Here is a 27,565-nt window from a genome sequence, read left to right as displayed (position 1 = left end):
TTTTGTTCCTCAATTTTTTCGGCGGGCATTTTGTCTTTAGGTGACCTGCATGTAAGTGGACAACATTTGCAATGGTGTAATGCAAATAGTTTAAGTAGAAAGTGATGTGAAAAAATTGTTAGGAGATAAACACAGATTTTTACGAGAGATCTATTCCTTTTAATTGTTTTTATCGATATTTTTGGAAATGTACTCTCAAAAGGGTGATGAGTTAGAGGTAGAAAAAAATAAATTGATAAATATTCAAATTAACAAAAAATTGGTAGAAAAAAATGATTCGACTGATCAGAAAGACTCAATTATTCCATTTGGAATTCCTGTTTGGGTACACAATAAAGATGATGATACAGAGGGCGTTAAGAGAGGTTTTTTAAGAGATGCAAATTTGGGTGAAAATGCTATGGTTGAATTCTCTTCTATTACTTCGAAAAGCATATTGGAAATAAAAAGTTATCCAAAGCACAGGATAGGATTGATTATAGATAATCCAATTAAAAGCCCAGATTTATCTTTGCTTGATGTTTGTACTCCTCATGGTATTTCACATATGCTTGGTGAAAGATGTGCAGCTGGGTATTGCTACACTTTTAGTGGGAATTTATTGATTTTCATCCTCCCAAGAGTAGAAAAAATTCCAAGGCTAATGGAAGCATATAGCAGCCTGGAAATTCAAAGGTTTTGGACTGAAATGAAAACTAAATTTGAACCTCATATTTTCTCTTTGGCAAGGCGTGCATTGGTTAGTTGGGCAGAGAATCACCAAGACCAGACAATAGTTATTATGGGAGCGCAAAATACTGGAAAATGTTTTAACATACACATGCTAATTCGGTTTTTAGCAAAAAATCTCAGTTTATACAAGTACATCAAGAGTTCCTATGCAATTTCCGAAAAAATCGCCTCTATTGTTCATATAACTAGAAGTTTTATTCAAACACCCGGAGAGGGAAACAATGGTGATAATAAATTTTACCATTATGGCCAAAGCTATTGTGGGCAAATTTGGAGAATTTTTGTTGCTAGGGATGGATGCTTAATGGGGTCACACTTACATTTGTGGTCCTTTAACACATCTCCAGTATCATATTGGTCAAGAATCGGCCCGTTTTTTTCAATTTTTTACCAGTTGGCACATGGATTAATATTAGACAGTAGCAATCCTTTGATAAAATCATTAAAATTATCCAAAGAGGAAGTGATGATATATTTAACTCAGGTTTCTCCAGATATGAACACGAATTATATTGATCAACTTCGTGGATTTAAAATGACAGTTGGATCTTTAAATTCACTGGGGTTAAATGATGCACAAAAAATTGATTTTTTTAAGGTAATATTTGCAATTGTGGCTATTGACTCATTTGTATCAATATTATGTAATTCAAATATCAGAGATATTAACAACTCCAAAATTGTTTTTCTTCCAATGTTAGCAAGATTATTAGGGATTGAAATTGAAGATTTAAGGGCAAATGTGGTAACATGCTATGAATTTGTACAATTACAAGTTACATTATACTGCAGATTACTGGATTGGGTTATTTTTATATGCAATGAGAACCTTCGTCCTGCTGTTACCAACTTACTAGGGCTAGAGACATTCACCATAATACATGGCCCTGGTTTTGTAAAAGATGGTTTTTCGTTTTCGAATGCAATGCAAAATTATTGTGAAGAGAAGTTAAAAAAGAATTATATTTACGAATCATTTGATTCAGAAAAAAAGATACTAGAATCTGAAGGCCTCAATATGATTAAGCTAAACTATAGTGATATTGACTCAATTACTGATTTGTTTGAAGAACCAGAAAAAGGATTGATGAATTTATTAAAAATTACTTCAAAAAGACAAAGAAGGGTTGAGGAATTTATTTCCGAAATCCAAAAGGAACCAACAGAATCGGTATCAACATTTCACAGACCTACTCCATGTGATGAATTTGGCAGAATAGATTTGGAGCCATCAAAGTCTGTTTATTCTAAGCTTGTATATTCATTCACAGGAAATGAATTACTTGAAGCAAATGATGAATTTACAATGAAGGGAGAATCAAAGTTCCAGAGAGAACCATATAATGAACTTCTAAAAAGAAAAAAGCAAATGTGTAAAGATTATCACGATTCAAATTCTGAGAAAATAAAAAAGTACAGAAAGATGAGACTAAGGCGTGGAAATAGAGCAGACTCTATGGGTAATGATCTATTTGCTGGAGTATTTCATGATCTTGAGGCGGATTATGATGGCAATGCTTTGCATTCAAGCGTTTTAGTAGAAGATGAGCAGGCTGGAGAATTGCCAGATTATTTACCTCCGGAAATTACTATTAATCATTCATTTGGGAAATGTAACTATAGTATTATAGCTATGGCAGAAGAGGATAGCCTAAATCAAGTTCCAGAAAAGGTTGAAGAATTATTTAAAAAGTCGATTAATAAGATAATTCGTGCATGCTGGACAACTATTTTAGAAGTAGATGAAAGATATACACAAGATAAGAATATCTATAAAAGTTCTGCCCAAAAAAAGAAAGCTAGATTATCAATTGATGAGGATCCCGAAATAATGAAATTTGAAACTTTTTGGAAAAAAACTGAAGATTTTATGGATTTAACTTGGATAAGATTAAGTGCAATTCCAGGATCTCCATCGATGTCTCAAATTGCAGTCAAGGCTTCTAAGATGGTGGATTCAATGCTAAAAAGAGGAAAGCTCTTCTTTGCAGTTTGTGCAAGTAGTTATCAATTAGATAAAAAAACTGAGGAAGAGGTATCTGAAAGTAAAATAACGAGTGATTTGGAAATGTATGATATTTCGTCTCAAGTTTTGTTACAGCAGTACGGCTTTACTGTAAAGATCCCACTAAGAATCTTCTTGCTCAAATTTAGTGAAATATATATCCCAAGAATACACAAAAAAGGTATTTTAGAAAAATTAAAATCCCAACAAAATTTAAGAGATTCAATTAGAACACTTCTACATGGATTGGAGGTACCTGAAGTTGAATATTTAATTGGGACCCAGAATTTATTTCTTAGAAATAAGATGGTATTGGTTCTTGAACGAAGAAGAGAAGAATATTTGAAAAAAGCATTACCTGCCTCTATTATTCTTCAAAATGCATGGAGGACTCTAAAACCAAGATTATTTATTTCTAAATTAAGATTAATGAGTGTGAGAATACAATCATTAATTAGGATGAGGTTTGTTTGTATTTTATGGAGGAAAATACTTCCCTATAGACAATTTATTTGTGGATTAGCATTATTGATACACCTGGCAATTCCATGGGTTAAAACATCTACCATATTTGATAAGCTGGAAGAGTTGGCACAACAACGAGAGGATGAGAGAAAATTCTTTCGAAATTCTGCAGCTACATCAATTCAAGCTTGGTGGAGAGGTGAAATGGTTCGCCGAAGGCTAACTCTTTATCGCTATAACGAATTTAGAGAGTTTTCAATTCAAGTAATACAGTCAGCATGGAGAACACTTAAATCACAAGCATTATTGGTAGAAAAACTAGCATTTACAAAAACCCCCAATTACAAAGCAGTTAAGATTCAAGCAGTGTTTCGTGGGTGGTTAGTGAGAAAGAAATTCTGTAAATTATTTATGTTGAAAAGATGTATTTTAGCTTTAAAGAGGAAATCATTAATTAGGCTTGGAATTGCAAAACACATCGAGTATAGAGGAACTTTAAGAAGAAGCCATGTATTTAGAGAACAAATTAGAGCACATAGAGAGGTTGTAAACAAAGCTATTGTTATTCAAAGAGTTTTCCGTATGGCTTTGTGCAGAAGACAATATATAAAACTACGTTTTTCTGCTCAGGTAGTACAATGCAGAGCATATACATGTTTGGAAGTATACAGATATTATAAGGCAATAAAATCAATAACATTATTACAACAGTGGTGGAGAGTTACATTTACACTTAAAAAACACATTGATTCAGGAAATTCATTAATAAAAACACTGAGTAAATTTAAGATACAGAAGAAAATTCCAAAAGATCCAGTTAAAAAATCAATAGAAATGAATAATTTAATCTCGAGAGAATTAAGGCAGTTTAATATGATGAGGTATCCATTATTAAGTATGCAAGGATTATTCCAACCACTTGCAAAAATTGTTGAAAGCAACACTGTATTTTTAAATCCTGTAGAATTGAGTATTGTTAAAGACGTTGGTGATTATTATCCAAGTACATGGGGAAGAGGTTTTGTGACTTTGTGTAGAAGATTATGTGGTGCAATATTTGAAACTGCTCCAACAAAACAGTTCCCACCTTTAAAAATTCTACAATTTTCAGTAGGTCAAAGGCACACCTTAGCATTAATAGCAGAGCGTATTTTAGCAGGCCAGGGCGATGATAATATTGAAATTGACTCATTTGATAACGAAGATTTATCTAACAATAAATTTTCTAAGAGCGGAAATAGTGGTGCATTGTTAGGCCAGACTTCTGGAAAGTTATTGAACTTTGAATATAGAAATCATGTATATTCCTGGGGTGTAAATGATCAAGGGCAATTAGGACTTCCTGTTATGGATTTGGTATCATCAAATATAAGAGAACCTGTAAGATTTATTGATTCAGAATACAGGTACACAAAGAATGAAAAAACAGGGAGGACAGTTCGTTATTTAATAAGGCAGATAGACTATACAAGAAGAATTAGATGGGTAGGATGTGGTTCAGATCATTCAATGGCAATTACAGCAGATGGAAAATTATTTACATGGGGGGAAAATATATTTGGACAATGTGGTCATGGCCATAACTATTCATATATCCCAAGTCCAAAAATGATCGAACCGCTTAAAGAAGAGCAGATATACATGGCTTCGGCTGGTGCAAGACATTGCGGTGTAGTTACTCAAAATGGAGCAGTTTTTATGTGGGGTGCAGGTACACATGTATGCTTGGAAGATTATAGATTCAAAACTTTATATGGTCATTTGGCAGATTATGATACCGTAAGTAATAACGCTAATTTTTATGAACCTTTTAGGGTAGAATTACCTAGCTTTGATAATTCATCAAGTACAAATAAAATAGATAATAAAAAAAATGGAAAAGTTGGATTAGATACTTATATCAACAATAAAAATAATGCAGAAAACAAAAATGGAGTAAGACAAATTTTGTGTGGAAATGGATTTAATATAATATGTACTCACAACCTATTTATTTGGGGAAGGAACGATAAGGGTCAATTAGGTATGAGTAACAAAGGACATTTATTAGTACCAACATTACTTCCATTACCGACAACTGATTTATTAAAGCTTGATTATTCCGAAGAATTGAAGAAAGAAGTGAGAAGAAGAAGTTTATTAACGTTGATTTCAGGTAATAAAATAACAATTTCATCAATTAGTGCCGGCCCAGATTTTGTATGTGCTACGATTGAAGATGGGTTTAATATCATGTATTTATGGGGAAACTTTACTGTGCATGAGCAAAGCGGAAGTAGCAATTCATCAAATTCAGCGATAAAAAGCTTTGGTATGAGCAAGATCAACTTAAAATCACAAAACTCATCTACAATTACAAATAAGGCAATTCAGTGCCCAACAATTGTAAGACATAGCTTATGGGAGAATAAAATATTGACACAAGTAGCATGTACTGTTAATTCGATTGCGGTAATAACAGATGATAGCGAATTATATGGTTTCGAATTAGTTTCATTAAAAAAAACAGAAGCAGGTAAATCCGAAAAAATTTCGTTTAGTGTTGATGAATTGGATGCTGGACATAAATTAGATAATTGGGGTGGATTAATTTCTGCAAAGAAAAAACAAAAGAATGCAATGGATAAGAAAAAGACACTTTTACCAGAATTTTGTAAGGATTTAGATATGTTGCGTATTCCGGAAAAATATAAAAGCAACTTAAATGATTTATTTTATTTTGAGCCGAGTCTATACCAATATAGATGCGTGCCAAATACAAAGAAGGCAGGATTATTAACAGAAGAGGTAATATCAAGTATTAGTTCTACAATGAGTATATTATGGGTTAAACATCGCAGAAAGACATATTTATCTCAAGCTAAAGGAAAATCGGATGCAAATAGCTCAAATATTGATACACATAATATGGATGAAAATGAAAAATTGGTTGAAGTTGATAGAGAGAATATATCAACAGATGGACAGATGAAGATTGATGAAGGAAATATACTCCAGAAGGTTAAAGAAAGAAGAAATATGGTTATGAATAGAAATATGATTTTACATCGTATACAACCAAAAAGTTATATACCTTCATATTTATTTCATGATCCTCAACGTGTATTGGGAAATGGCTGTGGTAACGATAGTGTTTTCGTTGAATTATTAAGGAGAATAAAGAATAAAAATAAAAAATCTATAAGTGATAGCAATGAAAATATGTTAGACTTAAATGAAACTGAAAATTCCAAATAAAATAGCTAGAACTGGTGCTTAATTTGATAATTAATATCGAATTGTTAAAGCTAGTATATTAATTATTTTTATTTTATTATGCTTAACATTAATTTTGAGAAATAGTTTAGTACTTTTGAGATTAGATGATTTAGAGTGAAAAATATAAATTAATTTGTAAGAATTTACTGGGAAAATGAAAATTTAGTAACAACGGGCAAGTTGCCTATTGAGTACTAATAACTACTTAAATAACAATCAAGATTAATGAATTTAGTTGGATTCTCCATTTAATTCTATAATTTACATTAAAAAAAAAAGACTTAAAATTTTAATTTCAAAAATTACAAATTTATGAAATATAAACGTATTCAGTAAAATAGTGACCGAAAAAAAAGATAATCTTGTGCTTTATTAAACTAACTTAAAAGTATCGCTAAATAGTAACATAAAGTCCAAATATATAAGGTCTTTGTTAAATAATAAATTTGTTAAAGCATTGCTGTTCATTATAATCTTAGAGCTTAAAAGACAAATTTTATGAAATTCAACAGTTTTTTTTTGGCTACAATTAATAGTAATAAATAAATCACACTGTTATCAAAAAAGACAACAGTATTGCCTTCTCATGTAATAATTTGTGGATTTTTACAAAGCAAATTACCGCCCATTCATTTATACCGTTTTTGGCGGCACGAGACACGTAATTGGGTCGTCATTTTATGACCCGTTTTTCAAGAAGATAAAAGGTTTCAAAAGGAGTCGGTAGAGAATATTCTAGTAAGACTCATTATTAAAGGTTTGTGGATTTTTTAAAAAAGGTAAAAGCCTCGAAAATAAGTCGGTTATAGGGGAATAAAGAAAAAAGTACAGAAGATGTTGGTACTTCTTGAAACACCTGCAGGTTATGGGCTTTTTAGAGTGACAAACTCAAAGTTGCTGAGTATGGATACGGATGAAATTGCAGAGTATTTTCAAAACCCAGATAAAGTTCAGAAGTCTGTTTCTTTGGAGTCTTTTTTAAGGTTTAAAGATACAAAGTCAGCATTGGTTGAGGCAACAGCTTTGGTTGAATCTAAGTTAAGTAAAGGTTTATCCAAGTTCATTAAGAAGAATATTCCAAACCCTGCGTCTGAATCTCTTGCAGTTGCGGACAAGGTTTTGGGGGGTCTTATAAAGCAAAAATATGAAATTGATGTTGTTTATAATCCTAAGATGCAGGAGGTAATGAGGGGAATTAAAAATCAATTAACTGACTTGCTCACTGGATTAACTGAAAAAGATATGAAAACTATGGCATTATCACTATCTCATTCACTAGGAAGATTTAAGTTAAAGTTTAGCCCAGAGAAGATTGACACAATGATTATTCAAGCTGTAGCATTATTGGATGATTTAGATCGTGAATTGAATAATTACGCAATGAGATTGAAAGAATGGTATGGGTGGCATTTCCCAGAACTTGGAAAGATCATATCTGACCGTGATGTATATGCAAAATGCATCAAGGTAATTGGTTTTAGACATTGCACTCGTGATGCAGATCTACAATCCCCACCATGTAACATTCCAAGTGAAATGGAGGCTGAAATTAAGCAGGCTGCGGAGATTTCTATGGGAACTGAAATTACTGAAGAGGATTTGAAGAATATTATAGAACTTTGCGATCGTGTATTGGAACTTTCAGAGTACAGGGAGTCCTTATCTACATATTTGAAGACAAGAATGTCCACGATCGCTCCTAACCTTACATATATGGTTGGAGAACTTATAGGCGCACGCTTAATTTCTCACGCAGGTAGTTTAATGAACCTTGCAAAGCATCCCTCTAGTACTGTTCAGATTTTGGGTGCAGAGAAGGCTTTATTTAGGGCACTTAAGACTAAAAAGAGTACTCCAAAGTATGGACTTATATATCATGCAGCAGTTGTTGGGCAATCTGCGCCTAAGCTAAAAGGTAAAATTAGTAGAATATTGGCAGCAAAGTTATCGTTGTGTATTCGTGTTGATGCTCTTAACGATCAAAACGAGCCAACGGTAGCAATTGAGAATAAACAATATGTTGAGAGAAGATTAGAAGAACTTAGTAACCAATTAACTTCAGGACGTCTTTCCTCCGCAGGAGGAAACAAAAAACCATTGACTCCATCATATAGCCCTGTTAAATCTAAAGCTCTAGGTTCTTACGACTCATCAATGGATGTTGTTGGAAGTAAGAGAAAATCTTCAGGAGAAAGTCATGAAGAAGGCTCGCCAGATAAAAGGGTCAAACACTAGTGATTTAAATTTTATATATTTACTTTAGCTTGTATAAAAGAATTTTTTTTTATATTAGTTTAATTTATTTAGTATCCGAACTTTGTTTATGTGACGAGTGCATTGCTTACTGGTTATCGAGCACTTTACCTAATATTTGTCCTAACTTAAGTTTTGCACCTTTATCTACATCGAACTTAAACTTTTTTGGAGCTTGGAAAACTAAAATTATTGTGCTACCCAAATTAAATAAACCCAACTCATCCCCTTTGAGGTACTTTCCTTGATTTATGCAATTTTTAAAATCCGAATATTCAATAAATTGACCAGTTTTACTTTTTTCTAAATAATTAGGACCCAATTCTCGTTGGTTTGTTTTGAGATTTGGGACGCAAAATAACTTAATATCTGAAACTCCATGAGCAGCTACAGCTACGATATACATTTTTCCATGTTCCCATTCCGACTTTATTACCACTCTCTCATTTATAGAAAATAAATTATTTAGTCTCGAAGCAATACCTTTAAAAACTGGGAAACACTCTCCAGAAATATGCCTTACACTCCTAATTTCAATATTGCTCGGAGAATGAAATCTGTGATAATCTTTTGGGCTAAGGTAAATAATAGCATAATATAAGTTTGAAGAATCTACTAATGAGTCAAAATTTTCTTGGAGTAATTCTGAAACTTTAAACGTTGAACTTTTGACTTGAACGCATTTATCCGAATTGATCTCTCCAAACTCAATTATTCTCCCTTCACATGGTGAGGAAATTGAATTTGGATCTTCAAAGTCCTGAAATACGATTTCTGAAGGTCTAATCGACCTCGTAAATAATTCGCCTATAGACTTATAAGAATCTAGTGAGCTTGCATGCTTTTCCTCGAATTTCTTGATTTTTTCATCTTTGGAGCATCCACTCAGTGAAGAGTCTGTGTACAAGTAATTATTGATCAAAAACCCATATATTTTTCTTCTAATAGATACTGGAAGATAAATATTTAATAACTTCCCCAAAAATCTTGATCTTGATCTTCCAAAGAGTGATCTATAAAAAAAAATCTAAGAAAAAGTCAAAAAAACTTTGATAAACTATTTATGTACATTACCTTTTTGTAGTCAGTTATATATTCACTATCACTTAATAACGATGCCTTATTCATAAATGATCTTTCAAAAAATGTATAAGTCCCGATTGTCCCGAAAAGAAATATTGTTCGTTTCGAAAATAAATATGACATATATTAACTCAAATAATCATATTAACTCTTATTTGAGCAACCAATTTTAAAGTTGATCGCTTCTGGGTGTTAGTTATAGTTTTTCCTTCTTGTCACATAATGAGAAAAATTATATGGCGCCAATCCACTCCTTTACCGCAGCGTTCTCCATTGAATTTAAAATTGAAGAATTCACAAAATAGCATTCGTTGAATAGAATTCAACAATGCATCTTGTAATGACACCTTGCTCTGTAAACAAACTGTTCAGAACCACCGAATTATGTTATAATCAGACTAAAATGTTTATTAATTTCTTTAAAAATAATACAGGTATTTTATCTAATGCTTGAATTGTGCAAAACCTCTAAATAATTAAGTGAGCAACTAGCCAAAACGCTGAACTGTTTTGAATATTGACCTTGAGAACGTTTAAGTCGACTACAGCAGTAATATTAGCTAATTAAGACACAAATTTCTGTTATTTCGTTTCTATGAATTGATGACTAAAAATCTAAAAATTTTCTCTAAATTGATATTACCAAATTCTCCTAATACATCCAAGAAAAGTATAAAGTATCGATTTACCCTAATATACCAACGACAGTTCCCAGAAAAGCATGGAATTAAACATTTGAAAATTATGGACAAAGAGACCCGTAATGCAACCTTTTACTTTATTTGAAAGTATGATCGATGCGATTAGAGGACAACAAGATTAATAAGCAGCTTTCAGAAACGGAAAGAGTGTGCTAATAAATCTGAATATCGTCCGGTAAAAAAAACATCTCATTTCAAATGACATATAAAAGTTTAAGTGGTTCATAAAATGCATGCCAATACTGATGGATAATTCGGTAAGAAAAAACATTCAATAACTAGTGTATTTAACTATTTAACATGGCCTTTTCAATCCGGGAATACTTTTGAGGCGGCGCCACCATTCGAGACGTCAATATTGTATAGTAGAGACGGAGACAGATAAACTTGTCTTGCGGTACAAACATTTTTCTTTGTCATTAATCAATTCGGAGGAGGCAAAAGCCAGTCGGAATTATCACGTAGAAGAAACCTAACCAATTGGTCTTGGTAATTGATTTACTTGAATTAACAGTGAAAGAAAGAAGTGACTTTATAACAATATGCCACCAGCAGAAACACGTAAATTAGACGACATCGCAAAGATGATCGTATGTAAAACTCATATTGGTACAAAGAATGTCGAGGATAAAATGCTCTCATATGTTTATAAGAGAACTCATGAAGGTATTTTTTTGATAAACTTGGCTAAGACTTGGGAAAAGATCCAGATAGCAGCTAGAATTATAGCAACTATTGATAACTTGGCGGATGTAGTTGTTGTTTCTCAAAGACCATATGGTTCGAGACCTGCACTCAAATTTGCTCAACATACCGGAGCTCACGCAATGGTTGGCCGCTTCACTCCAGGTACACTTACCAACCAGATCACTCAGAAATTTATGGAGCCACGTCTCTTGATCGTTACCGACCCCCGTGTAGATTCACAGGCTGTCATTGAGAGTTCCTATGCTAACATCCCAGTTATCGCTCTCTGTGATACTGACTCTCCATTGCAATATGTAGATGTTGCGATCCCATGCAACAACAAAGGTAAAGAATCCATTGCTCTTATGTACTACTTGTTAGCTCGTGAGGTTAATTTCCTTAGAGGCAAGACTGACAAATGGGACGTAATGGTCGATGTGTTCTTCTGGAGAGACCCAGAAGAGTATGAAAACTCTGCAATTGGAGCTGATATGGAACTCAATGACGGTATGGGAGTTGACATTGAAGGTGCTGCTGTTGACAGTGCTGCCGCTGCAAATGAATGGGGTGGTGTCTCAGGAAATTGGGGAGGATCTGCAGCTGACGAATGGAGAAATGCTCCATGAATGCTTTAATCAGGCAAAACTGTTTATTAGTATTTCTCTTTATGATAATAAATTTTAATCTATGTTTCAAATCCTCAAATTTTGAATAGTTTTATTTAGATATCATTTGTATCCCTAATTGAGCAGTTATGACATTTCATCTCTAAATCTGCCACGTCTCTCCACACTTTTGGAAATTTACACTACGGATTGACATTATTTCGGATAGAAGACTTGTTTGGAATTTAGATTTTGTAGGAAATTAAAGTCGAAGAATCATTGTAAGAACTCTAGATTCACAGAGTATTTCAAGTAAATTTTAAATTTAACTATTGTATATTGTAGATATTTTGTTTTTCATAGACGCCAACCTATTCCTGATCTGCAAATAAATTTGGCAGTCTCTGGGTCTCAGAAGACTTTGTGTGGCAGCCTCTCTGCAAGCATTGGCGCCTAAATATATCATGAAAAATTTCTTATTTTGTGATTTAATAACGAGCAGAGAATGAATTTTAAATAATAAATTGGAAAAGTAAATGAATTAAAGAATCATGGTTTCACCGCTTTCTTGGATATTAACCTTTTTGTTGGTATCTTATGGGTTTATGCTGCTGGTTTGTCATTGGCTTTTGTTTGATAGCATTCAATGCATTGTAACTCTGCTTATTGGAGTGGGTATATTTATCTCTACAGTTGTGTTCGTGATAATATGCAGAATGTTGTTTTTCCCTGCTAGTACTTTGCGTCGTATAAAAAGGCAAATAAATGTTTTAAAAAGAAAATTAGCAAGAAAAAAAGCCTTTAAACTAAAAAACATTCAAGACTTTGAGATGCAAAGAATAACAATAGATGATAGTGAAGATAAGCGAGAACTTTCAGAGAGAAAAGAGCTTTCTTGGAAACCTGACAGCGAAATATTAATTCCAAATGACACAATTTTTTATACTGAGGATTTTCTTGGATTACGTGAAATAGGAATTAGTAAGGAAACTTTAGGTAGCAAAAGTAGTTCTTCGGGATTCACAAAGAAAAATAAACCCAATGGAGAGCTAATTTATGCAGACCCTAGCGTTAGTATACTGGCCAATGCAACTTCATTTGTCTCCTCTGCCGTAATTCAGTGCGAAGAAACTACAGAAGATAGTACAAATGTAAGTGGATTTATATCTAAGCCCCAAAAAAATAAAAAGATCAAATCTTCAGAGATTTCTGGGCGTAGGAGTAAATTCTTTTCATTCATTGGGGACTACTCCTCTCTTGGAGAAAACAGATCGAATTTTGATGAGGAAGGCACTATTTTCTCAAATAGACTAAATACTATTAGAAGTAGTGTGATCCAAATGTATGACAAGTATTTTTTGAGAGGATTGACAGCTTTCTTTTCCAAAGATTTCGTACAAGTCTCACTTTTTCTTACCAATATAATTTGGGCCCTTCTATGGGCTCTTGACTCTTATTATTTAACCAGAGAATCTATTAATGACCCGTGGAAAGTGAAAAAAGGGGCTGAAACTTTGCTGCTATTCGAAGAAGCGTTCCTCTGGATTGCAGATATCTCTCTTCTCTATAAAATTCTTGGAGAAATTTCTTTACTTAGCCGTGGAATTAACGGCATCATCACCTTAAAGTACCTAATCACGTCAACAACATTTATTCCACTGTTGGAAATGCTTACTACTTCTCCAATATTAATGATCATGAAATACTTTATTGGATCTGGATCTGTTACGACACTTTTTATGTTGGGATTTTTAAGGTATTTTAGGATATTAAATCCGGTTCCAATACTTGCAATTATACTATCTTGGTCTTCAGAAGTAATGAGAATTTGTATTGTGATTATTTGGACTATTGCATGCGTAATACTAGGCTTTTCAGGTGCGATGATGATAATAGAGTCTCCTAAACCAAATTTCACAACATTATTTGATTATTTCTACTTTACAATTATCACAATTTCAACCGTTGGATATGGAGATTACACACCATCCAATTTTGTCTCAAGACTTATTTGTATTATACTGATCGTTTTCACAATTATTTATGTCCCAAATCAAATCAGTAAACTTGTACAGTTAGCTCAGACTCCTCCAGAGACCATGGGAGTTTGTAACATTGGTGTTTACGACGAGAGCATTTTTGAAAGAGATCATATACACACCACTCTGGTATTAGTAATTGGATCTCCATCTGTTAAACACCTCTCTTACTTATTGATGGAACTTAATCAACTAAATGTAAATATTGACTATATTAAACAATTCAATGGTAAATCTGGGAAAATTATAAGATATCAACCAATTGTAATGCTATTAACATACTCGGATCCTCGTGATTACTCAACTCTCGTAAAAAACTCTCAACAAGCTCTTCATACACAACTTTTTGTCAAGAAGATTAAAAATATAGAGAGCCTAAAGGAAGATATTGATAGTATTAAAGGTTTCATTTATGCAATATATTTCTGGAGTGATGCAATTAGTGCAAAAGTGTTTTCATCGAGAAACACAGTTCATGAATATGGCATCAATCTACAAGAAACTAGCTCTGCTGAGTTTCCAAATTGTAATTCGGAGCAAGGCAGTGGCACTAAATTATTCACAGCTGATCGGGTTTTGGATCTTGAAAGGAATACAATGTTGATCTGGTATGCAGTCAGAAAGTTTTTGGATTTGAAAGACTACGAGTTTTTATATAGAAGCAAAGAAACTGGACTATTATACAACTCGTCCAGCTCGATATTGGGTAAGAAAAACAGAAAAAACTCTGATAATAAAACGGATAGTTGCCCAGATCTTCTTTGTATAAACTCTGTAATAGTTTTTAACGGAGAAAACTCTGACTTTAAGCTTGACAATGCCCTTAGAGATGACCACTTTTATGATCTTTATGGAATCCAGGATATTAATACAGCGAGAAGGAACGTAATAACAAACAACCCAAATCTGCAAGCTCCAAAGAACCCTGAAGAAATTAGTAGTTATCTGTTTTACCTATCAAAGGTCTCTGGATCTGACCATCAGATGAATATGAATAGAATTGCGAATATGGTGAGAGATAAATTATCTTTAGAGTTTAATACGAGGCAGAACTCACTAACTAAGAACCCTAAATCCACGACTCATGAACAAAAAAGCTCTTATACTCCGGTTTACATTGCTGAGATTAGGTCCAGATTACTTGCAAAAACTGCTCTTTGCCCTGGCTTTTCCACATTATTGACTAATCTTTTTAATACAATTAAAATAGAAGACTTAGAATTAGGAGAATCGCTCCACAATTCAATAAATGGAATACTTAATGAATGCGGAGAATGCAGATTTAGTCAAGAATACGAAAACTTATTATCGGAAAACTCTAGGAGGAGATCTAGAGCAATAAGTGAAGATACTAGCAAACTGGAATTTGATAGAATCAGCATATTTGACGCTGACTTTTCAGAACTTGAGAAGGGTGCATTAAATAGAATGGCAACTATAGATGAAACGCTTTTATACAGTTCACTTGATACAGCTTCTCAGTCAGGAATTCTTACAAGAGATTATATTAGAGGTACTCATTGTGAATTAATGGAAATTCCTCTTCCAAACCACTTAGTAGGAATGCAATTCCTTCAAATCGTATCGTATATTTTTGAAAATTACTCTATGATTTGTATAGGAATATCAGTAGATGTTTGTGACGAAACAAGCATTAATAAAGGTAGTAAAAATCACTTTGAAGATTACATTGGAAATGGAGAATTAAACAATGAGCTTGATGAATCTATTATTGAAAATGACTATGAAGATGATGAGCACTACAACTTCATTATTACTTCTGAAGATGAGGATGATCAAAACGGTAGCAATCGCGATTCTGAAAAAAAAGATGTAGATTCTTCAAATAAAGACTCTATTAAGAATGGAAATAATGATTCTGGAAGGCCAAGTTATAAGAAATTGAAATTATTCCCGAATAAACAAAAACTAACAAAAATTGATGAAAAGTTTTGTGACAAATTTAATTTTAAAAGTCCAGTTAGATCAAATTCTGAGAAGAAAGAAGAGTCCAAGGTTTTTGGGATTTGCAAAAAGAAAAGGATCCTGAATCCAAGTGACTTTATTGCAGGTAGTAGGTGGAGATATGGGGACATGGTCATAGAAGAAAATACTGAAATCAGCCTCCTTATTATTTCTAACTCTAGGAGAAAAGCATTTTCACTCATTCATGAAAGAGAAAATCTTGATAAAAAGACAGAAAGATATAAAGAACCAATTGTTCCACGTGCAAAGCAAACTTTAAATTATATAAGACTTTGTTTACAGGGAAAAACTAAACTAATAAATAACAAGTTAATTATTCCTTCATGGAGAGTAGAAACTCCTGTTACCCCAAGAATAAGGAAGATGGACACTTCTGGTGTAAATTCAGATCAATTAAGAGGACAACCACCAAGTCCAATTCACAGAGATGTAAAGTATTCAAAGGTATCTAGAATTGAAAAAATTGACATACTTTTTCCTTCAAAAATACAGGGTTATATTCATGGAACAACTTTTATATTATTGGTTTGTGAATGGCCAGAATGTCTTGAAGAGTTTCTGAATGGAATTGTTCTTAATAGATCAATTCCCGTTGGTTGGGATTCATTTAGATATAGCAACAGGAACTTTAGAACAAGTGTCCCAACTTCAACCCAATCACTCATTCTTTCAACAATTATTGTTTTTCTCTCCAATGATCAGAATGAAAAGTATCTGCAAAAACCAATTGTTCCTCCTGGTTGTATTGGAGTTTACATTAAGGGGAACTCTTCAAATGATGAGGATCTGATTAGATCCGGGCTATTTTATGCACATTCTATAGTAGTTTGCTCATCAAACTCTATAAATAGTGACTCAAAGGTGATAACAACTTGTTGGAGAATTCATTCACTAATCAATATGAAGATTCAAGCCGAATTCGTTCTTTTACAAAGCAAAAGCTCAAAATTTAGCAACAAGGTTTGTACATTCTATAAATCCCACAAAAAAGAATTAAACACAGGAAGGAATAGAATTGAATCAAAAGGCAAGAATTTGAGATTATTTGATGCCAAATGGAATATGTGGCAATGGAAGGTTACTGCTAACCTTGCACAAATAACCAAAAAGTGGCTTTTTGAGGGAGGCCATTTACCTCCTTGCTTCTTCCCAGCAATAATTGTGGATATCAGATTTGAGGAGTCCCTCCCATTACTGGATAACACTTCTTGGATTTCCCTGAATGAATGGGATTACTCTACATGCCCTACAGTTATTTCTGGAAGAGTTCTCACTACTGATATGATAATTCCAATCGTATATAGGAACGTTAGAATTAATCCTTTATTGGCTACTTCTGACTCAATGAAACCTTTATTAGGTTATAATGAAAAGTATAACTTTTTCAATAGTCCATTAACATATGACAATCAAGTTAGAAATCTTGATTATCCAAGCTCTGGTATAAAAAGATTTTATACTGCAGTTAGCAAAATAATGCCTGAAACTGAGTCTTTTCCAGACTATACAGAGTGGGGTTCTCTTGAGCTCATTTCTATCCCAGAACAATTTCACGGGAGTTGTTTCTCAACAATCTTCAAAGAAATGCTAAGAATAAGTGGAATTATTATTGTTGGAATTGTTCGAGTAATCGGAAATAACATTGATGTTCCAGAAACTGTGTTAAAACAAATTAATATGGATGAAAATAATAATATGCAAACAAATTACTCCACACGCAAAAAGTCATATAATCCCTATTTAAATAGGGCTGCCCCTAAATTTAACATTAATAATAGAATTTTGCTATTATCTCCTCATCCAAAACATATTATTTCAAAAAATGATCTTATCTATGTGGTGACACCCATTACTAAGATTTTCTAAATAGAGCAATTTCTGCTTCGGATGATTAACAAAAATGAGAATTAATCATTTAGTTTTGTCAGATATTAATTAAAACTTACATATATCACTATTGCATTTGCTAATTTGTTAATTTCTACTTGTGTACCTATCCTATTACATGCAGAGTTGGCGCACAAACTAATTTTTTCATTTTATTTATTTTTGGTTAAATTAATGGAAATAGTACAATAGATGGAGGATCTACTAGAATTTACACTAGAGTAGGTTTTAACAACTGAGTTCAGAGTTTCCTTTATAACTTTTTCAGTGTAAAGGTCTCCCTGCTCATCTAAAGTATGAACAAATTATTTGTGTATAGAAACTTATGTGAAAATTCCGCACCAGGAGCTGCAATCGCGATTTTAGATAAATTCAGGTATCATTTTGAAGACCAGGAAAGAGGACAAGCAGTAATTGAGCGAATTTCAAGGAACAACATCGAAAAATTCTCGCTATTAGTCCCAATAAAAAATTTGGATATCAATTCAGATACTACATTTTGGGGTGTGGTCAGCAAATATTCAAGAGTTGATGATGAAGAGGATAAATTGGAGAATAGATTATATAAGTACATAGACCCCCTCCTTTCTATTAAGATGGTTATCCAGCCAAGCATGCTTGAAGTTGTGGATATTGAGAAAATAGAAGTCCCTTCAAAATCTAGACTCGCTTCTTTCCGTAAAGAACTCGAAAATGTATTTCTTGACACCCAAATATTGAATTTTGTTCAAGCTAGTAATGGTAATTTTGAAGTTGAACAAGGAAATTGCTTTGAAAAACTTGATTTCAAAGACTTTAAAGTTCCTTTGAGAAGAACCGTGGTTTATGACTCTGAACTAATTCCAAAAATAAGTCAAGGTAAAAAAGAAACGCTAATAATAGTGCGATCATCAGCTAATTTAAAGTATTGCTCTAACAAGTAAGTTTTTTATTTTTATTTTAATTCATTTCAAATAAATCTGTATTAGAACTGGATCGTGGAGTAGTGAATGGAAATTTGAATTTCCTGAAAATAATTCACAAAAAAAACTAATATGGAATGGTAGCATATATATTCATTCATATAATTCAGAGTCTGGAAACTCCCACCTTGTTTATAAGAAAGAAAACATAATTGTTAATATCGTCTCTGATAAATACTCTTTTGATGAACTGATTAAGGTAAGTAAAAGAATATACAATTTTCATAATTCGCACAAATAAACTCTTATTTAGAGCCCATCACATTTTGCTAATCAATCTTCAAAAATGATTTCCGAGGAGGAGAGACGTATTCAATCCAAATTCAATGATTCAGTTTCAGAATTCAAAAACAAGTACATTAAAAAGTTGAGAAGAATATTACCTATAAATCCTATAAAGTTTGACTGGGGAAGACAGTATAACCTATTGCAGAACCCCCTAAATGAATCTATATTGACTAATACAAACTTCTAATCCTAATTTTTAAGTTAATAATTCTACAATAGTTTTTTAAAATTTTTATGGCGCTCTTTCCGTCATTAGTACTCAACAATCTTTTCATTCAACAAATAATTAATTAATCCCTATAACTCTTGTATTGATTTAGATACCGAACGTTAGTGAAATCCACCTTCACCAAATAAGACTTTAGTTTATGGATTTACTTTGGAATTCAATATATTTTAATTGTAAACATTCATTAATCTTCCTAAAATACGTGAATTTACAAGGTTTACAGAATTTTAATGAATATTTTTCTAAATTGATAAGATCCGAAAAATAGTTTATTAGCATGAAACAGGATCATAATTCAGGGCCAGAGAGTATAAATAGTTCCATAGCTCGCTCATAACAGTCTCATTGATCATTTTTCATTAAAATCTGAGTCAAATTTTCAACTTTGGGTTTTCTTGTGTATCAATTGTTAGATGAACTTCGAAGAAAGAGTCAACGCAAAAGAGGTAGAACATGCTAAGGTATTAGTAGGAAGTGAAACACAAAACTCTGGTCAATCCATTAATCATTTTGAAACTGTAGATCCTAAATCAGAGTCACTTTCTGAAATAGAGGTCAAAAATGAGGAAGGGGGAATAAAACGTCGCTTTCAACCAAATCAATTTCTAAAATTTTCAAGTTTGATATTGGTTCCCGGTAAACCTCGAAAATGGAAGAGGGTTCAGAGAAGATTTGGAAGAAGCGAAGGTGCATGGCTTTATAGGTGGGAGTATATTCCTGAATCCATTGATAACTTATTCATGGAAAACCTAGAACTAATGGCTAGAGGGATAGTCGGCCCAAGAAGAACTGGCAGAACTACTAGAGCCGTTTCCTTTCATATGCGTGAAAATCCTGCTGGACCTAATAACCTAAATATCTATGAACTAGAAGGCAACTACGAGCAATCCTGATAAAATAAATTCTAATAATTCGTTTCAAATATATTTTTATTTCATAATTTACTTACTTTATTAATTATTTTAGCTAGATTATTACCTATTACTACTTAGTCTAGTTATTAATACAATTATTTATCTCATTACTTTAATTAATAATTCTCTAAGAAAATGACTATATTTATATCTGATCTAATTTATTAATCTCTAAGAGCCAGAAATAACTTGTCTAATATCAAAAAGATTTATTATAGCACAATTATTCTATTAATTCAATATCCAAAAAAAATAATTATATATTTAAAGAAAAAATTCAAATCATCTTAAAACGAGATACCAACACAATTAAGACGCAATAAATACTTATATATACTTCATTACTAAGATAGTACTAGATTACTTGAACTAAATCATCCTACAAGAGTTCGAATTGCGGATAGTGTCAATTGGAGTGAAGTCTGTAATAGAGTCAGGGTCCAAATCGTGAGATGCCAAATCTATTCCAGAATGATGAAGTTGGTGAATTCTTCTGTGTGCTGAATTATGAAAATCGTTTATTATATCGCCTGCAGAAATCGGATCTTGATTAGAGGTTGTGTGGAAAGTTTCCGTTGTAGATATTGTACTCGTAATCACCGGTAGTTGAGATGTGAACGTAGTAACTTCTCTTATCGGTGCTGAGAAGCCTACTGTCCTAAAGTTGGTACTAGTAACATTGTTAGTAGAGTTTTCCCCAGCTATAGTATGATCTTGGCCTTGTTCTCGGGAATTTATTGAACTAGTACCCAATTCAGTTTCTATATGAGGTCTTTGAGATTCCGAATTTGTAGATTGTATACTATCATTCGAAGCAGCAACAGAGTCCAAATTATCCTGAAATTCATTTCGAGCCAGCACTTGGTTACCTGCTTGATTTGTAGACTCCATTGTTGAGATATTTTGAGCTGAAGATCTTCTCCTACTCTCGTAGAACGCGTCATCAGTAGGGAGCTCAAACCTGCAAACTGGACAAGAATTATGTTGATTTAGCCAAGGAAGAAGGCAATTTACATGAAATATATGATGGCACACCTCTTCGTCTCTTGAAAGACCCATTACTTCATCCCCAATGCTATACTCCTCTTGGCATACAACACACGGGCCACACATCTTGATTCTGGTAATGTTTTCTTCCGTTACAGTTTCTCTAGGAAGCTGCTCAACAACTTGAACTGAAGCTGGTGGGCTTCCAAATCGATTGTTAGGATCTTCAGTGCTAAGTGCTACGGCAAGAGCATTCTCCATACTTTCAACTAAATTCGAAAGTGTACTCCCTGTAAGAACATCTCCAAGAGGGAATTCCCTAAACTCTCCGTTAAGGCCTACCATAAATGTAGTAGTGCCAGGATTACCTGCTGGCAATTCACTTGGAAAAGATACAGCATGAGCATGATGAGAATTATGCTGCTCCTGGTGAATTCTTGTGCTATCACTTGGTAACAAAAGATCAAATGACGCTGGGTTGTTACTAGAGCTCCTAAGAGAATTAGAAACTTCTGAAATTAACCTGGAAAGTATATTTTCCGCCCCCAACTCAATACCAGATTGAGGGAAAGATGAAATATTCACCCAAGAAGATCTTGGAAGATTTGTTGAAGTATCTTGGGAATTTATAGGTTCTGTAATACTGAAGAGAGAAAACTCATGGCTTTGCTGAGTATCTGAAACTATTAATTCAACAAAACCATTACTCCCACATTGTGGACACGTAAGATCTGTATCGCTACTCTGATTCTCACTAATTCTTACATTATTTTGGCAGGCGTGGCAGAAGTACCTATTAGAATTAGAGTTAGATCCACTTACGTGCCCTAAAGCACCGTTTGATTCAATGTTGTGAATTTTTGCCTAAAAGATGTCTTCTCAGTGCCAAAGCACTGGAAGTCAGCAATATCTTCAAATAAATCGAGTTGAATTTTTTATAGAGGTTTTTAAAGAAGCTTTAACTTGCCAATTTAAAAAATGAAAACTTTTCACTTGATTCGAATATGAGTTAAGATTCCAATCGGTTAATGAAGAATTATAAAGAAATCTTTAGTAATATTCCAGTAAAATAATTCAGAAAACCAAAACTAATTCTTTTTTAGTTTTCCATCCTAAATTAGAAATTGCGCCGCCGTCTAATTACTGTATTTGCTAAAATACACACGAAAAGGATCGAAATAGCATGAATAAACGTTTTTTTCAAGTTTTTTGAGATTTAAATGAAGTAATAAGATTAGAAACAAAAAATTAGAGGCTAAATAATATGGGAAATTACTCAAAATATTTGTCAATTGTAAAGGAAAAGGATACTGTTAATGAAGAAAAGGTATTAGCTAACTTTGTGTATGAGAAAGATCCAAGTATTGATGCAAAAAATATAACCAGAAAAAAGGTGCCTGGATTTCCTTATGCAGAAATCTGGGACGATGTATTCTCAGAGGATGAATGCAAGGCAATAATATCATCTCTTGAGAAAAGTGGAGAATTTTCTTTCTGGAATCCAGGAAACTCCGCTAAGAAAACCTACAGAAACGTGGATACAATTGAGGGAAATATGCGTGTACTATCTAAATTCATTTGGGAAAGAGTTAAGAACATTTTTACCTTTCATGAATTTGAAATAACTGAAAATGACAGCTATAGTGAGGAAGATAATATTGGGAAATGGAAATCCATAGGAATTTACGAAAAGATGTTTTTTGGACGATACAGTGATGGAGGTCATTTTGGACCACATACAGATTGCTCAGTATGCATAGATACGAATACTCGCACTCTTTGGACAGTTCTATTATATTTAAACACAATCCCAGAAGAAGGAGGCGGTGCTACTTCTTTCGTAGACGAGTCTCAAAAAACACAGAAACGATTTGTTGACGAATTTGGTCGAGAGAGAACAAACCCAAATAATGTGATTACTAAGGTACAGCCAAAGGCAGGTAGAATGGTAATCTTCTTCATTGCAGATATGCACGAAGGTGAGCCTTTGTGCTCCGGATACACTAAGTATATATTAAGAACAGACATACTTTATAAGAGAGTGGACCCCATACTGACTAGTGAAGCAGACCAAAAAGCGTACGTCCTGTGGCTAAAGGGGAAAGATTTGACATACAGAGGAAATTTGGACGAAGCAAAAGAGATTTTTAGAAAAGTTTCAGAAATATCTCCTGAACTTGCAACAAAATTCAATTGCTTATGTTAATTAAATAGAATTAGATTCTAATATGGTTTTTTTGAAGTTTTCAGTGATAAATTCCATACATTTGTTCACTTCCGCATAGGTCGGGGTTTCTGGGTCTTGGGAAAAAGCCATAAACCACAAAAGGCTAAGATTTATAATAAATTTATATTTTGGTCCTTTTTGAAGTTCTGGAAAATGTTTGTAAATCACTTTTCCATCTACAGGATTTCTAAAATTGTAAAAAGTTGCCATTCTAATTTCAAGAATTTGTTTGATAAGCTCCATATATGGATGAAAGTTAAGTGAATCCAAGAGCTCAGTGTCTGACCAACATCCTATATTATGTGTGTTTAATCTTTTATTGTGTACTATATCCAGGGAAAATAAGGCAATTAGCATTTCAAGCCAAAGATTCCCGGTATAGTACACAAATATTCCAATTTCGACCCTCCTTTGCAAAAACTGGCAATTTTTGTGGTCTTGGTCATATTCATTAGATGTATGTGCATCAGTTAAGCTCCATTTCTCCAAATAACATTTGAAATAACTGCAGTAAAAGGTCCAAATATCTGGCGAAAATGAGTCTCCAATAGATTTTAAGAAATCCTCGGAGTAAAAATCCACTTTAAGTTTGTCTTTATTCTGGTTCACTGACAGAGTCGAGTTTGCTAATTCATTTAAGGAGTCCAATTTTACAACTCTGTGGATTATTTTCAGTAAAGAGTCAAATAGTTGCATTACTGAAATAGCAATTTTGTTTGAAAGTTTCAATGAATTTGAGAGTATGTATTTTATTAATGGTATTTCTTTATTTTTTTCATTCTTATAGTAATGATGGAAAAGAGGAAGCAAGAAAGAAAAATATGTTGAAACGCCCCAATTCGACTCATGGTCAACATTTAACAACTCTCTAATGATATTTAGTTTTTTGGGATCAAACGAGTTATTAAGAAAACTGCTTATATTCTTCGTGGTTAACATCTCAATAATTCTGTGAGTTAATTCAACCAAGTATGGACCTTGGAAACACCAATCTCCAAAATCTGAAAAACGGTGGTACTCTGAATTATTAATAAAACTATATATTACTTCATTTTCAGGAAATTTAAACACAGAATCAACCAAGTTGGAATTAACTATTAACCGAAGACCTATAGCAGGGTTCCCAGTATGTTTGTTCGAAATCATCTCGTGAACTTCCGACCCTACTCTTTCTCTGCTTATCTTGGTTTGCAATGCATCGTGAATAGATTTATTTTTACATGCACTCAAAAGTTTCTCATCCACTCTGAAGTGTAACCTAGAAGTAAACCTGAAAGCCCTTAATGCCCTAAGAGGATCATCTAGGAAAGTTTTCATAGGGTCCAAGGGAGTTCTAATTACTCCATTATATAAATCTTCAATCCCTTTGCACGTCAAATCTTCTATCTTCCTTTCATTCAAATTATAAAACATGCTATTTATTGTAAAATCCCTACGAAAAGCATCCTCTTTAGCAGTCCCAAGACTAATTATTGGAATTCTGCTTTCCAAAGTATAGGTTTCCGATCTCAAACCAACAAAATCAATACTAATTTCATTCCAAGCCAGTGTAGCAGTCTCCAAGTGCTTACTTTTGTCCGGATCTCTATTAATTATTCCCACCTTGTGAATAGGGTAGTTGTGGTGAGTTTGTAGCCATCTATTGAAACCCAGAGCGAACTCCTTACCTGAGATGTCGTCCAGTGCTATATCAATATCTTTCTTAAGTATGGAAGCTGGCTTTTTGCTATCATCCATCACACAATCTTTGTTTTTTGTACTATTTAAATAAATAAATCTTAAGATTTTGTCTCTAACCCACCCCCCTGCAACTCTTACTGTTGTCTTTAAGTTGCTAAATTTTGTATATTCAATGAGAAGTTTGAATAGCTCATCCTCCACTTCATTTAATTCAATGTATATTTTGCTATAATCAATTTCCTTCTTAATCTTTTTTTCCAAAACAAAGTCCTCGTAGTCTCCTGAAGTAATATAAAGTTTTCTTTTTGATAGTGTTGGCATGTTTTTTTGTATTGTTCAATTACTCCATAATTTTACTTGAAAAGAATATTACTGTGAATTCATTATATTCTGACAGAAAACAATGACAATTTTCTGCTTAGTATTTATTTCTCTATGTTACAGAAAATCAAACTTTATTTTAAAGATTTAATTTGATTATTTTATTATTATTTCCTTTATTTTTTTTTTCCGCTTAAATATAAGTTTACCCTCGTCATTATAGACTAATTTAAAATATTTTGATAATATTATCGATTCAAAAAACTCATATTTTTAAGGATTATGAACGGAGTAATTCTTCCATATTGACTTTCAACTTTATTAGGGTTTAATAGCTTTGAGTTGTTATCTAAAGTATATAACAATATAAACTGAGAGAATTGTTGATCAACTTCCAGGGCTATTCTAATACTATCATTATTATTTACATTATTATTACTATTATTTTACTACTATTACTACTATAATATTGCTATTAAAGCTCGACACTACTTATTTTTGCCTCTATTCAGATTCTGCCTATCTTTTATTATAACTAGGGAAAAGACCGAAGAATATTTAACAAAAAACCAAAAAAAAAAAAAAAGAAATGCCATTCCCAAACAAGAAAATCGAACTAGGAGACGAACTGTCGGAATCAATTAGATCTTTCTCGACCATTACGGATACTGAAATAATAATAGGTATATGTCGCAAAAACATCCCAGGTTGGAAGGAAATCAATGAGTCATGTATTGAAGTTAAGCAGATCTTTTCAGGGCTCACAAACCAGCTTTTTGTTGTAAGCATTGTAAATGAATGTTTAAGTTTATCTCTAAAACATCCAAGAATTCTGTTTAGAATTTATGGCAAGCATGTAGGAAAATTCTATGATTCTAAAGTGGAGCTGGATGTATTTAGATATTTAAGCAACATTAATATTGCTCCAAACATAATTGCGGATTTTCCAGAGGGAAGAATAGAGGAGTTTATCGATGGTGAGCCTTTGGCCACTAGCCAATTACAGCTGACTCACATTTGTGTAGAGGTGGCAAAGAACATGGGATCTTTACATATTATTAATTCAAAAAGAGCGGATTTCCCTTCAAGGTTTGACAAGGAACCGGTTATCTTCAAAAGAATATATCTTTGGAGAGAAGAAGCCAAAATACAAATGTCTAAAAACAATTTCCAGATTGATAAAGAACTTTACTCGAAAATATTGGAAGAGATCGATCAATTGGAAGAATTGATTATGGGAGGGGAAAAGTTCAGCATGGAAAGAGCTTTAAAATTAAGACTTTATTCTCCAGCATTTTCCTTGGTATTTGCTCATAACGATCTTCAAGAAAACAATCTTTTGCAAACGCAAAACAATATTAGAATGATTGATTTTGAGTATTCAGCTATAAATTTCGCAGGGGCAGATATTGCAAATTACTTTTGCGAGTATATATATGATTATTGTAGCGAAAAACACCCATATTTCAAATTTAAGTACGAAGATTATCCATGTGAAGAGCTACGAAAACTATTTGTTTCAGTGTATTTGTCTCAAACTCTACAAGAACAAATTTTGCCTAGCCATAAAATTGTGCATATTATGACTAAGGCAGTTGAAGTGTTTACTCTAATTTCCCACATTACATGGGGATTATGGTCTATTGCAAGAACTCCAGGATACCAACCAAACTCTGTTGAATTTGACTTTACCGAATATGCAAGTACTCGATTTACGCATTATTTGCAAAAAAAAAAAGAGCTTATTGATCAAGGAATATTACCGCTGAGCAGCTGGCTATTTAATTCATAGTTGTTGCTTATTAGAGAATTTAGTAAATTCCAATTATTAACACTTTTTCTATTTTTCCTTATCACAAACAGTCTTTACACATCAAAATTTTCCCTAGATTTGTATACAAACCGCCCCTAAATAAACCAGAAGCTTTACTATATTATTTGGAAGTTTTTGAAAAATCTTATTTGATTTTTTGACGAATTAAATCCGCAATTCAAACTTTTTGGCAATGCAAATTCCTTGCATGCATCTTCTTTAAAAAAATTAAATGCCCACTTGTTTTACCGCCTTTGGCGCCCACTTTGCTTAGATTGGTTATTTATTTGAGGGGAAAAAGTGTAAGGTGGCTGCAGTCGGAGTTAATCAAAGTATTGTGCACAAGCTGTAAGTTATATGTAACTAGAAGGCCAAAAGAATACACCAAGCAGACGACTTTTGAAAAAAAATAGTCTTTGCTCCAAACTAATAGGAATAGTGTT

At 33.0% G+C, this 27,565-nt stretch overlaps 11 protein-coding genes across 11 annotated transcripts; 8 read left to right on the top strand and 3 right to left on the bottom strand.

Annotated features, from left to right (window-relative positions):
* Nucleotides 1–187: 187 nt before the first annotated feature.
* On the top strand, nt 188–6,439 carry ELE39_000935 (myosin head (motor domain) domain-containing; the record flags this gene model as incomplete). The annotated part of the gene is made up of 1 exon (XM_067344012.1): nt 188–6,439. One exon carries the CDS (start codon nt 188–190, stop codon nt 6,437–6,439), a length of 6,252 nt encoding a protein of 2,083 aa, XP_067202693.1.
* Nucleotides 6,440–7,294: 855 nt separating this feature from the next.
* Nucleotides 7,295–8,695, top strand: ELE39_000934 (nucleolar NOP5 NOP58-like pre-mRNA splicinig factor prp31; the record flags this gene model as incomplete). The annotated part of the gene is made up of 1 exon (XM_067344011.1): nt 7,295–8,695. One exon carries the CDS (start codon nt 7,295–7,297, stop codon nt 8,693–8,695), a length of 1,401 nt encoding a protein of 466 aa, XP_067202692.1.
* A 106-nt stretch (nt 8,696–8,801) lies between these two features.
* ELE39_000933 (phosphatidylserine decarboxylase) lies at nt 8,802–9,919 on the bottom strand (the record flags this gene model as incomplete). The annotated part of the gene is made up of 2 exons (XM_067344010.1): nt 8,802–9,726; nt 9,783–9,919. The coding sequence occupies 2 exons, from the start codon at nt 9,917–9,919 to the stop codon at nt 8,802–8,804; spliced, it is 1,062 nt and encodes a 353-aa protein (XP_067202691.1).
* Nucleotides 9,920–11,039: 1,120 nt separating this feature from the next.
* On the top strand, nt 11,040–11,810 carry ELE39_000932 (ribosomal RPSA; the record flags this gene model as incomplete). Its single annotated transcript, XM_067344009.1, has 1 exon — nt 11,040–11,810. The coding sequence occupies one exon, from the start codon at nt 11,040–11,042 to the stop codon at nt 11,808–11,810; it is 771 nt and encodes a 256-aa protein (XP_067202690.1).
* Nucleotides 11,811–12,340: 530 nt separating this feature from the next.
* ELE39_000931 (ion transport) lies at nt 12,341–17,680 on the top strand (the record flags this gene model as incomplete). The annotated part of the gene is made up of 1 exon (XM_067344008.1): nt 12,341–17,680. The coding sequence occupies one exon, from the start codon at nt 12,341–12,343 to the stop codon at nt 17,678–17,680; it is 5,340 nt and encodes a 1,779-aa protein (XP_067202689.1).
* Nucleotides 17,681–17,997: 317 nt separating this feature from the next.
* Nucleotides 17,998–19,138, top strand: ELE39_000929 (Factin capping alpha subunit; the record flags this gene model as incomplete). The annotated part of the gene is made up of 3 exons (XM_067344006.1): nt 17,998–18,620; nt 18,670–18,862; nt 18,917–19,138. The coding sequence occupies 3 exons, from the start codon at nt 17,998–18,000 to the stop codon at nt 19,136–19,138; spliced, it is 1,038 nt and encodes a 345-aa protein (XP_067202687.1).
* A 455-nt stretch (nt 19,139–19,593) lies between these two features.
* Nucleotides 19,594–20,073, top strand: ELE39_000928 (uncharacterized protein; the record flags this gene model as incomplete). The annotated part of the gene is made up of 1 exon (XM_067344005.1): nt 19,594–20,073. The coding sequence occupies one exon, from the start codon at nt 19,594–19,596 to the stop codon at nt 20,071–20,073; it is 480 nt and encodes a 159-aa protein (XP_067202686.1).
* A 390-nt stretch (nt 20,074–20,463) lies between these two features.
* On the bottom strand, nt 20,464–22,266 carry ELE39_000927 (ring domain; the record flags this gene model as incomplete). Its single annotated transcript, XM_067344004.1, has 2 exons — nt 20,464–21,945; nt 22,243–22,266. 2 exons carry the CDS (start codon nt 22,264–22,266, stop codon nt 20,464–20,466), a joined length of 1,506 nt encoding a protein of 501 aa, XP_067202685.1.
* Nucleotides 22,267–22,345: 79 nt separating this feature from the next.
* ELE39_000926 (prolyl 4-hydroxylase alpha subunit) lies at nt 22,346–23,287 on the top strand (the record flags this gene model as incomplete). Its single annotated transcript, XM_067344003.1, has 1 exon — nt 22,346–23,287. One exon carries the CDS (start codon nt 22,346–22,348, stop codon nt 23,285–23,287), a length of 942 nt encoding a protein of 313 aa, XP_067202684.1.
* ELE39_000925 (Cca1p) lies at nt 23,288–25,309 on the bottom strand (the record flags this gene model as incomplete). Its single annotated transcript, XM_067344002.1, has 1 exon — nt 23,288–25,309. One exon carries the CDS (start codon nt 25,307–25,309, stop codon nt 23,288–23,290), a length of 2,022 nt encoding a protein of 673 aa, XP_067202683.1.
* Nucleotides 25,310–25,898: 589 nt separating this feature from the next.
* Nucleotides 25,899–27,101, top strand: ELE39_000924 (choline kinase; the record flags this gene model as incomplete). The annotated part of the gene is made up of 1 exon (XM_067344001.1): nt 25,899–27,101. One exon carries the CDS (start codon nt 25,899–25,901, stop codon nt 27,099–27,101), a length of 1,203 nt encoding a protein of 400 aa, XP_067202682.1.
* Nucleotides 27,102–27,565: the final 464 nt, after the last annotated feature.

This window comes from Cryptosporidium sp. chipmunk genotype I, assembly GCF_004936735.1.
Source record: "Cryptosporidium sp. chipmunk genotype I strain 37763 chromosome Unknown contig_15, whole genome shotgun sequence".
NCBI classification, from domain to species: Eukaryota; Apicomplexa; class Conoidasida; order Eucoccidiorida; family Cryptosporidiidae; genus Cryptosporidium; species Cryptosporidium sp. chipmunk genotype I.
This window is presented reverse-complemented; position numbering and strand designations above follow the sequence as displayed.